The sequence below is a fragment of the Aquarana catesbeiana genome, linkage group LG06, assembly GCF_042186555.1.
Source record: "Aquarana catesbeiana isolate 2022-GZ linkage group LG06, ASM4218655v1, whole genome shotgun sequence".
Classification (NCBI taxonomy): Eukaryota; Metazoa; Chordata; class Amphibia; order Anura; family Ranidae; genus Aquarana; species Aquarana catesbeiana.
The window spans coordinates 102,456,304-102,468,474 of record NC_133329.1 but is presented as its reverse complement, the minus strand read 5'-3'; the positions used below and the strand labels follow the sequence as shown (position 1 = coordinate 102,468,474).

The window sequence follows — 12,171 nt, the reverse complement described above, 5'->3', positions numbered from 1 at the left end:
TCTATTCCACAGCTCTGGCTGTATGTTGAGGTTCGTTGTCCTGGTGAAGGTGAACCTCCACCCCAGTCAAGTCTTTTGCAGACTCTAATGCCGCGTACACACGGTCGGACTTTTCAGCTACAAAAGTTCGACAGCCCGTCCGACAGACTTTCGCCAGACTTTCGACGGACTTTTGGCGGACTTTCAACAGACTTTCTAACGACCGGACTTGCCTACACACGATCACAAAGTCCGACGGATTCATACGTGATGATGTACACCGGACTAAAATGAGGAAGTTGATAGCCAGTAGCCAATAGCTGACCTAGCGTGGGTTTTTGTCCGTCGGACTAGCATACAGACGAGCTGATTTCTGGGTCCGGTGGAGTTACGACGTAAAGATTTGAAGCATGTTTCAAATCTAAAGTCCGTCAGATTTGCGGCTGGAAAAGTCCGCTGAAAGTCCGGGGAAGCCTACACACGATCGGATTGTCCGCCGGACTTGGTCCGTCGGCGTCCGTCGGACTTTTGTAGCCGAAAAGTCCGACCGTGTGTACGCGGCATAACAGGTTTTCTTCTAAGATTGCCCTGTATTTGGCTCCATCCATCTTCCCATCAACTCTGACCATCTTCCCTATCCCTGCTGAAGAAAAGCATCCCCACAACATGATGCTGCCACCACCATGTTTCAAGGTGTGTATGGTATGTATCAGGGTGATGTGCAGTGTTAGTTTTCCCCCACACATAGCGTTTTGCTTTTAGGCCAAAAAGTAAAATTTTGATTTAATCTGACCAAAATACCTTCTTCCACATGTTTGCTGTGTCCTCCACATGGCTTCTCGCAAACCGCAAATGGGACTTCTTATGGCTTTCTTTCAACAATGACTTTCTTCTTGCCACTCTTCCATAAAGGTCAGATTTGTGGAGTGCACGACTAATAGTTGTCCTGTGGACAGATTCTCCCACCTGAGCTGTGGATCTCTGCAGCTCCTCCAGAGTTACCATGGGCCTCTTGGCTGCTTCTCTGATTAACCACTTCCCGCCCGCCCTATAGCGGATTGACGTCCGGGAAGTCGTTCTGTTATCCTGACTGGGCGTCATATGACGTCCAGCAGGATAACATGCCGCAGCGCGTCCCGGGGGGCGCGCATCGCGGCGATCGGTGGAGCGGTGTGTCAGCCTGACACACCGCTCCACCGATCTTGGTAAAGAGCCTCCGGCGGAGGCTCTTTACCACGTGATCAGCCGTGTCCAATCACGGCTGATCACGCTGTCAATGGGAAGAGCCGTTGATCGGCTCTTCCTCACTCGCGTCTGACAGACGCGAGTAGACGAGAGCCGATCGGCGGCTCTCCTGGCAGGGGGGGTCTGCGCTGATTGTTTATCAGCGCAGCCCCCCCTCAGATCACCACACTGGACCACCAGGGATGCCACTAGGACCACCAGGGAAGGGGCAACATGTGGATGGCCAGGTATGTACCCCATGGCCATCCACATGTGCCCAATCTGTGCCCACAAATGGGCACTGATTGGCACCATTATGTCCCAGATCTGCCCAGCAATGCCCCCAATGTTTTATCAGTGCCACCTGTCATTGCCCATCGGTGCCACCTGTCATTGCCCATCGGTGCCACCTGTCAGTGCCCATCTGTGCCCATCAGTGCCACACATCAGTGCCACCCATAAGTAACCACCAGTGCCACCCATATGTACCAATCAATGCCACCTACGAGTGCCCATCAGTGCTGCCTATGAGTGCCCCTTCGGTGTCACCTATGAGTGCCCATCAGTGCCGCATACCAGTGCCACCTATCAGTGACCATCAGTGCCGCCTATCAGTGCCCATCATCAGTGCCCGTTAGTGCCACCTCATCAGTGCCACCTCATTGGTGCCACCTCATCGGTGCCCATCAGTGCCGCCGTATCAGTGCCCATCATTGAAGGAGAAAACGTACTTATTTACAAAAAATTTTAACAGAAACAAAGAAAAACTTGTTTTTTTTTTTTTTAATTTTCGGTCTTTTTTTATTTGTTGCGCAAAAAATAAAAACCGCAGAGATGATCAAATACCATCTAAAGAAAGCTCTATTTGTGGGAACAAACTGATAAAAGATTTGTTTGGGTACAGTGTAGCATGACCGCGCAATTGTCATTCAAATTGTGACAGCGCTGAAAGCTGAAAATTGGCCTGGGCGGGAAGGTGTCTAAGTGCCTGGTATTGAAGTGGTTAATGCTCTCCTTGTCCGGCCTGTCAGTTTAGGTGGACAACCATGTCTTGGTAGGTTTGCAGTTGTGTCATACTCTTTTTCCATTTTTGGATGATGGATTGAACAGTGCTCAGTGAGATGTTCACAGCTTGGGATATTTTTTCATAACCTAACCCTGCTTTAAACTTCTCCACAAGGTTATCCCTGACCTGTCTGGTGTTTTTCTTGGTCTTCATGATGCTGTTTGTTCACTAAGGTTCTCTAACAAACCTCTGAGGGCTTCACAGAACAGTTGTTTTTATACTGACATTAAATTACACACAGGTGGACCCTATTTACTAATTAGGTGACTTCTGAATGCAATTGGTTCCACTAGATTTTAGTTAGGGGTATTGGAGTAAAAGGGGCTGAATACAAATGCACAAGACACTTTTCAGATATTTATTTGTAAAGAATTTTGAAAACCATTTATCATTTTCCTTCCACTTAAGAATTCTGTGCCACTTTGTGTTGGTCTATCACATAAAATCCCAATAAAATACATTTATGTTTTTGGTTGTAAATTTCAAGGGGTATGAATACTTTTTCAAGGCACTGTAAATAATGGGCCTAGAGTGTTTGCTCTCACTCTGGCTTCTGTGGAGATATCTAACTTGTGTAGCACAATCGACGTTTTAAATTTTTTGTTTACTAAACTTTTTTCATCATATAGGGGACAAAAGGTCCCTTATGCAATGATTTTTTTTCTTGGTGACAAGTTCCTTTTTTAATTATATATCAGATGTCTAAAAGACTCATGATGTCTTACCTGTCCTCCAAGGAAACTAATACAGTGCAGATCACTACATTTGTTTCTTCCCCAGACATACTGGTTGGGCAAAGTGACACGGGGACCAGGAAGTGACGTCTTACATGTTGCTTCCAGGTCAGAAACAGGAAGGGGAGGCCAACGAACAAATCATTTACTGGTATCCTTCCCATGGCAGTCTCTGGTCTGCTAATAGACTCGCGGGTTGTGGGGGAGCGGGGCCCAGTACCTGGGCTGTGTGGAAGCGATCTAAGAGGATTAAAGCCTACTACTTTTAATCAAAGAATTAAACAAAAGGGAATACTTACAATCAATGCCAGGTGTCCCTTATGCTGATGGCAATACAAAAATGATTTATCAGTGGTGGAGGCGAACCTTTCATTCATCCTCCCGTCCTCCATTCATAGAGAGCTTTTCATTCATGCAAGCTATAGTACAGCTTATATGAATGGAGGAGGTGGGCAGAAAGGGCATAGTCGCCACTCCTGACTTGTGTTTATGACAGATCCCTCAGCTCATGTTGATCCCCGATCCTTCCCACTGGAAGGTTATGGCTGGGTGTAGGGGAATCCGAGGACAGAGGATTTCAACTAAACCCACAGTCAGCAGCACAGGGGCCACTTCACATTGATTTTAAGTACTGTCCATTGTGCTGATTTTTATCTTTTTTTATTTTTTTTTGACAAAATTTAGGCTTTAAGTGTGAATGTTGTCTTAGGTTACATTTTTTACTTTGATAGGGTTGTATTTTAATTAATTCTCTCCACCCCTTGAGTGCAGCTCCTCCAGAAGTGTGCTTGCCTTCAGGCCCAATCCAGTCTTGTTGACTTGCAGTCCTACTTGGCCTTGCACAGCCTTTGGACAAAAAATATCAGGCTGGCTCTTCTTCCTGCTGAGCCTGCACTGTGGTTCCATTCACTCTTGGACGGCCATACTCGTGTCAGCCTCCAGCGGACCTTCGGAATACGATTGTCCTATAGGAATGAATAGGGCTTCAGCACGCGCAGTACAAGGAAGGATCATCTGGCACTATTCTCTCTCAAAGCTGTGTGGGGCTGGGCATAGCTCAAAGCAGAGCTCTGCCCCCCCCCTCCAAAAAAAATTAAAAGTCAGCAGATACACATACTGTAGCTGCTAACTTTTAATATTAGGACACTTGCCTGTCCTGGAATCCAGCGATGTTGGCACCCCTGCCGATGTTTCCATTGGTTCTCAGGTGCTGCCGTCACCATTACCTGTAAGGGAAACTGGCAGTGAAGCCTTTTGGCTTCACAGCCGGTCCCCTACTGCCCTTTTTGAATGGCCATGCGGCAGGGGAAGGAGGAGGGGGGATGAACTTCTGAGTGATTCCAAATGTGGCACTGGAGGGGGAAGGGGGTTGGGGGAGGCAGATAAGCGGAGCTCCCACTTTAAGTTAAGTACGTTACCAGGTAGGCTGCACTTGGGGGTGGGGGGAATTAAAGGTCAACTGCACCAAAAGTAAAGTTGTCTTTTATTACCATCAGCAATCACAGAACTCATCAAAAAATAAGTGTATAATAATCAAAAGTATTGGAGATAGAAAGTGGGGAGTGAAAACAGATGAAAAAGGCTTTGTTCTTATCGACACAGTTTAAAGGAGAAGTATAGCCAAAGCTTATTTGGCTGTACTTCTCCTATGGATCACAGGAGCAAAATAATTTTTCACTCCTGTGACGTCATCAATGTCAGTCCAGTCACCGCGTCATCCCGACCACGAAGTCTGGATATGCCAGGTGTCTGGACTGACACCCAGCTCAGCCACTCAGCGAGCCGCTGAGAGCCTGAGATGGTCGATCCGCTACCTCCACATCTCAACGCTCCAGTGAGTAAGGAGGGAGAGGAGCAGAGAGCTGTGACTGACAGTCTACAGCTCGCTGCTCACGGAGCTGTGGAAACCGAGCGATCAGCGATGTTTTATCGCTCGGTTCTCAGTCTAGAGGCGTGGGGGGACAGATGCAGCATCAGACCGAAGCTGCATTCACCTAGGTAAGTATTAATCGGGAAATTCTTTTTTTTTCCTTTTACTTCTCTTTTAAGGATGTCTAGAAAGATCAGCAACCTTTATAAAGTCCTGAAACCTTCTTTTGCTCCTTCTTTCATCACCCTGTTATGCCTCATTTCTATTTCTAGTACCGCTGAGTATTATACAGTTCATCTTTAGGAGCTTCTTCCTTAGTGATGGTGGCTTAATATTGATGTGCGGGTTTTAAAGTACCAGCATGTGCTCAGCAGCTCCTCTCTGGATTATCACTACATAATGCTTGGTATCTAGCACCACTTTTTGAAGTGAATTTAAAGTACTGTACACTATGTGGCAAAAAGTTTGGGGACATCTGACTGTCAGTTTACAATTATAACAGCCTCCACTCCTCTGAGAGGGCTTTCCATGAAATTTTGGAGTGCATTTTGTCAGACTTTGTGCTCATTAAGCCAAAAGAGCTTTTGTGACATCAGATACCGATATTGGATGAGAAGACCTGGCTTGCAATCAGAAGTCAAATTCTTCCCAAAGGAGTTAATTAGATTAGGGATCTGTGGAGGCCACTTGAGTTTCCCCCACATCATAGTCCTCAAACCATGTCCTCTTGGAACTGAACAGAAGCCTTCTTTAAACTGTTGCCACAAGTTTCAAACCGTACAATTGCCTAAAATGTCTTTGTATGCTGTGGTATCAATAGTACCCTTCCCTGTAAACACCTGAACTCAATTATTTGGAGGGGTTTCCACATGTTTTTGACCAAGAAGTCTAGATGTAAACCCTAATTAGTTACACAGGTTGAAAAAAAGACCATCTAACAATATAAAAAATAAATACACGGAAAAACTCCTATATACTACAGAGACCTATACCCACAGCTGATCAAAAGGAAGGCAAAAAAAAAAAAAATAACCCCCTAGAAAGCATAGTCCAATTTGCTTATTATAATATTGTTTTCACCTTTTTCTTCCTTTTTTGCATCCCAGTGCAACAGAGTCCACACAGCCTCTTCGTAGGCACTTGTCTACATGTAATTTCTAGACACGTATCATTCATTTTGTTACGAATTTAAATTCAGACAACATTTTTGTTATTCGAAGATTTGGATGTATACAAATCTCTGAATCACAACAGTAATGAATTTCAATTAATCAGAAATAAATTATAACGAAATGACAAATTCATTTGTTTCTTTCGGATGACATGATGCGATAGTTTGGGCCTTTTGTTGATGTTTGAAGCATCCGAAATAACGTAACGACATAACAAATGATCCACATTGATTCAGATCCATTTTATTTTTATGTTGTATTAACATTTTTCATTATTATAAAAAATGTGATACATATCAAATGGAAACTTACAGTATTTCAATAAATGCAATAAGGTATAAAAGTGAAATAAGATGATTCATTAACGTAATGATAAAATCTGAAACTAAACAAATGTTTCCATCGTTGCACATCTCTAGTCATTTCTCTGGGTGGGTTTCCTAATGGTGACAATTGTGGTCCATTCCATAGCACTCTACATTCTCTTTATCACTAAGGTGTCAACCACTACAGGGCTTGATTGTTGCAGCCTGTGCTTAAAATCATTAGCTTTTATTGGACCCTGTAGGGCTACGTAGTCATTAATATGTCATTTACTTCATGTCATCTAACTTATTACAGCTGACTGAACAGTGGGACATGAATCTGATTCTTCAGCAATTGACAGAAGAAGGAACCATGCTAGATTTAGCTCCAGAAGACAGTGGTAAGTGCAGATTAAAGTCATGACATACAGTTATTTTTTTTTTTACATAATATATAATATGACACAATAATGACCCAGCTTTGACTTCCTAAAGGTTCCATTAATCATACACAGTACACACCCATCTTGCAATGTAATTACATGGCAATGACACAGAACTTATGTGTGGCCGCTTTTTTGCTTGGCTTGAGACTTGCCAGCTACTCTCTTTTTGATTAATGCCATCTATTATACCTGATACCTGCCAGTATATTGACATACTGGCTATATTGTTCTGGCTATAACCATATACAGTATCTTACAAAAGTGAGTACACCCCTCACACTTTTGTAAATATTTTATCTTTTCATGTGACAACACAGAAGAAATGACACTAGCTACAATGTAAAGTAGTGAGTGTACAGCTTGTATAACAGTGTAAATTTGGTGTCCCCTCAAAATAGCTCAACACAGCCATTAATGTCTAAATGGCTGGCAACAAAAGTGAGTACACCCCTAATGTCCAAATTGGGCCCAATTAGCCATTTTCCCTCCCTGGTGTCATGTGACTTGTTAGTGTTACAAGGTCTCAGGTGTGAATGGGGAGCAGGTGTGTTAAATTTGGTGTTATCGCTCTCACTCATACTGGTCACTGGAAGTTCAACATGGCACCTCATGGCAAAGAACTCTCTGAGGACCTGGAAAAAAGAATTGTTGCTCTACATAAAGATGGCCTAGGCTATAAGAAGATTGCCAAGACCCTGAAACTGAGCTGCAGCACGATGGCCAAGACCATACAGTAGTTTAACAGGACAGGTTCCACTCAGAACAGGCCTCACCATGGTCGACCAAAGAAGTTGAGTGCTCGTGCTCAGCGAATATATCCAGAGGTTGTCGTTGGGAAATAGACGTATGAGTGCTGCCAGCATTGCTGCAGAGGTTGAAGGGGTGGGGGGGGGGGGGTCAGCCTGTCAGTGCTTAGACCATACGCCATACACTGCATCAAAATGGTCTGCATGGATGTCGTCCCAGAAGAAAGTCTCTTCTAAAGATGATGCACAAGAAAGCCCACAAACAGTTTGCTGAAGGCAAGAAGACTAAGGACATGGGTTACTGGAACCATGTCCTGTGGTCTGATAAGACCAAGATAAACTTATTTGGTTCAGCAGTTGTGTGTGTGTGTGTGTGGTGGCAACCAGGTGAGGAGTACAAAGACAATTGTGTCTTGTCTACAGTCAAGCATGGTGGTGGGAGTGTCATGGTCTGGGGTTGCATGAGTACTTCCAGCACTAGGGAGCTACAGTTCATTGAGGGAACCATGAATGCCAACATGTACTGTGACATACTGAAGCAGAGCATGATCCCCTCCCTTCAGAGACTGGGCCGCAGGGCAGTATTCCAAAATAACCCCAAACACCCCTCCCAAGACGACCACTACCTTGCTAAAAAAGCTGAGGGTAAAGGTGATGGACTGGCCAAGCATGTCTCCAGACCTAAACCCTATTGAGCATCTGTGGGGCATCCTCAAATGGAAGGTGGAGGAGCGCAAGATCTCTAACATCCGCCAGCTCCGTGATGTCGTCATGGAGGAGTGGAAGAGGAATCCAGTGGCAACCTGTGAAGCTCTGGTGAACTCCATGCCCAAGAGGGTTAAGGCAGTGCTGGAAAATAATGGTGGCCACGCAAAATATTGACACTTTGGGCCAAATTTGGATATTTTCACTTAGGGGTGTACTCACTTTTGTTGCCAGCGGTTTAGACATTAATGGCTGTGTGTTGAGTTATTTTGAGGGTACAGCAAATTTACACTGTTACACAAGCTGTACACCCACTACTTTACATCGTAGCAAAGTGTAATTTCTTCTGTGTTGTCACATGAAAATATATAATATATAATAAAATATATACAAAAATGTGAGGGGTGTACTCACTTTTGTGAGACACTGTATGTAAATTGTGACATCACCAACAGGTTCTTCACTACTAGTGGACAAAAGTGGATGGGGGGCTTTTGCAGCCATATTGGATGCTGGTAGGTATCTCCATGTACCATATATGTCGTAGTTGATAAAATAGGTGGAAAAGAGAGTGATGTCTGTAGAGGAAACAGTTGAGTAAGAGGGGGATCAGACAGTCAAATTAAGCATCACACAAGGTGACTTCAAGAATGCAGCCTGTGCTGGACAATTATTTAAGTTTGTAACAATTCAAGTCCCTTTGAATGTACTGGATAGAGAAAGAAAGGAATTTTTAGGGCTGCCACCCATAACCCCAATATAAAGGAAAAAAGCACTAGAGTATGTCTTATAGTGAAACAATATACAAAGCTCATTAAGCATACATTAAAATATTTTTAAAAACTTTTAACATTCATATAGGATGTGTGACAACATCCTTAAAACAATCCCCCTTTTGGGATGTTGTCACAAATCCTATATGAATGTTAAACGTGTTAAAAATATTTTAATGTAGGCTTAATAAACTTTGTATATTGTTTTACTATATGACAAACGCTAGTGCTTTTTTCCTTTATATTGGGGTTATGAGTGCGTAAACTGTTGTCGCTATATAAATCGGGTATAATAATAATAATAATAATGAGTGACAGCCTTCAAAGTATTTTTTTCTCTATCCTCATAGAGGTACTGTACATTTTTCTTATTGCCACGTTAACAATTTTTTTTCTTAGTGCCACGTTAACAAATTGTACTTCATATTTCATTTGTTATGAACATGTACCAGAGGTAATGTCCTAAATAAATATATTAAAAGAAAAAAAAATAGTCTGTTTTGCAAACTAAGTGGCACAGATGCAGATTATAGAGGGAAGAAGAGAATGCTGAGCTACTGAGAGAACAACTTGGGCAACATTTCTGCTTTCTGTGTGATATTTGAGGATGAATTGTTCCGTGATACCTGCAGGGACAGAGGTCAATGTGAGCTTGTTTTAAAGCTCAATTAATGCTTGGGAAGAATATGTAAATACTTTAATATCTATGGCCTGACAACAGATTCACCTTAAGTACATACAATAATGCTTTCCACCAATGGTTATATTTAATTATATGTTGCCTTTTCTATACACCCCCCTCCTCCCCCTTTCCCCAAGTAATTATACTGTACCTGTAAATCTATTATATAACAAGGTGGTAAAACATCATATTTCAGTGAACATTCTTAACAGCAATTGAAATAGAATTAATGCTATAACTAACTGTGGGTGTTTCTTTTTTTTTAGTAGTGGAAGACTTACCCCCCTCTCTGCTGTCATTTGAGAGCAGTATAAAGAAGCGGCAGGATCGGATAATGGAGCAGCTGGTGGAATTAAGTGTCAGACAATTACAGGCTCTGCCTCCTGTCCAGCAGAGTTCTCAGGAGCAGAAGGAGGCTGCTAGCATTCAGCCTTCTGACAGGTATGTGGGAAGGTAGAAATAATAAATCCAGGGTGCACTGTGAATGATTGCGTGAGGCAATAACTGGAGAAGGATGTAGGCAACCTCAGTACATCAACTGTGGTCAAACTTCAAATCCCATCATGCCTCTCCATTTAGGAGTCATGCCTGTAGCTGTCGGTCTTGCAATTTCTTATGATATTTGTAGTTTTTCCACAGCTGGAGTGACGAGGTTGCCTATCATAGTTGGTAAGGTTGCAAAAAGACATCAGTCCATCCAGTTCCACCTGAGAGTGTGTGTGTGTGTGTCTCGCTACCATTTCCAATATCCCTCTACATCGTATTCACAAAGAAACAGTTCTAAAAGTTTTTAAAATGTATTTACGTATTTACACGCCCTGCTGACAGCACCAACTGTGGAAGGGAGTTCCACATCCTTACTGCTGTAACAAAAAAGAACCCCTTATGCAGTTTAAGATTGAACCACTTCTCGTCCAGCTTTGTGTGGCTGTGTGTCTTCTTTAGAGACCTAAGATTCAACAGTTTTCTCCCTATGAAACAGTCACCATTCAAAGATTTGTATATTGCAATCATATCCCCTCCTAAGCATCTCTTCTCTAGGGAGAATAAGTTTAATGTTTGAAGTCGTTCCACATGACTGAGGTCCTCCTGTCCCCTTATTAGCTTTGTTTCCCTTCCCTGGACTCGCTCCAGCACATCCTTCCTGAGGATTGGTGACCAGAACTGGACTGCATTTTCAAAATGTGACCAAACCAGTGTTTTATAAAGTGGTAGAAATATCGTTTTTTTCCCCCTCTTTAGTAAATACCCCTTTAATTACATGCTAATAGTCGGATAGCTTTGCCTCCTGCTGCAACCTGGCATTGCATGCTGTTGTTGAGTCTGTGATTTACTAGTACCCCCAGAACTTTTTCCATCTTCGGTTCCCCCCCAGCAAGTAGTTTGCATGCATATTTGTAGCTTCGAAATGCGTTGCTTTCAATTTTTCAGTATTTAACCTCATCTGCCATATACAGTGCCTTGAAAAAGTATTCATACCCCTTTCAATTTTCCACATATTGTCATGTTACAGCAAAAAACGTAAATGTATTTTATTGAGATTTTATGTGATAGACCAACACAAAGGGGCAAATAATTGTGAAGTGGAAGGAAAATGATAAGTTTTCAAAAGTTTTCACAAATAAATATCTGCAAAATGTGGCGTGCATTTGTATTCAGCCCCCCTGAGTCAATACTTTGTAGAACCACCTTTCACTGCAATTACAGCTGCAAGTCTTTTTGGGGATGTCTCTACCAGCTTTGCACATCTAGAGTGCCATTTTTGCCCGTTCTTCTTGCAAAATAGCTCAAGCTCGGTCAGATTGGATGGAGAGCATCTGTGAATAGCAATTTTCAAGTCTTGCTGCAGATTCTCAGTTGAATTTAGGTCTGGACTTTGACTGGGCCATTCTAACACATGAATATGCTTTGATCTAAACCATTCAATTGTAGCTCTGGCTGTATGTTTAGGGTCGTTGTCCTACTGGAAGGTGAACTTCCTCTCAAGTCTTTTGCAGACTCTAACAGGTTTTCTTCTAAGATTGCCCTGTATTTGGCTCCATCCATCTTCCCATCGACTCTGTCCAGCTTCCTTGTCCCTGTTGAAGAAAAACATCCCCACAACATGATGCTGCCACCACCATGTTTCATGGTGAAGATGGTGTGTTCAGGGTGATGTGCAGTGTTAGTTTTCAACCACACATAGCGTTTTGCTTTTAGGCCAAAAAGTTCTATTTTGGTCTCATCTGACTAGAGCACCTTCTTTCACATGTTTGCTGTGTCTCCCACATGGCTTCTCACAAACTGCAAACGGGACTTCTTATAGCTTTCTTTCAACAATTGCATTCTTCTTGCCACTCTTCCATAAAGGCCACATTTGTGGCGTGCACGACTAATAGTTGTCCTGTGGACAGATTGTTCCACCTGAGCTGTGGATCTCTGCAGCTCCTCCAGAGCTTGGGATATCTTTTTTATAACCTAACCCTGCTT

General features: G+C 42.9%; 1 protein-coding gene across 1 annotated transcript in view; it reads left to right on the top strand.

Annotated features, from left to right (window-relative positions):
* LOC141148803 (dynein axonemal assembly factor 8-like) overlaps positions 1 to 12,171 on the top strand; it is a 218,919-nt gene that overhangs the window by 20,374 nt on the left and 186,374 nt on the right. Inside the window, exons 5-6 of the mRNA XM_073636564.1 lie at positions 6,667 to 6,751; positions 9,969 to 10,143. Of these exons, the coding sequence (XP_073492665.1) occupies positions 6,667 to 6,751; positions 9,969 to 10,143 (260 nt within the window). The remainder of the gene's footprint in view (positions 1 to 6,666; positions 6,752 to 9,968; positions 10,144 to 12,171) is intronic.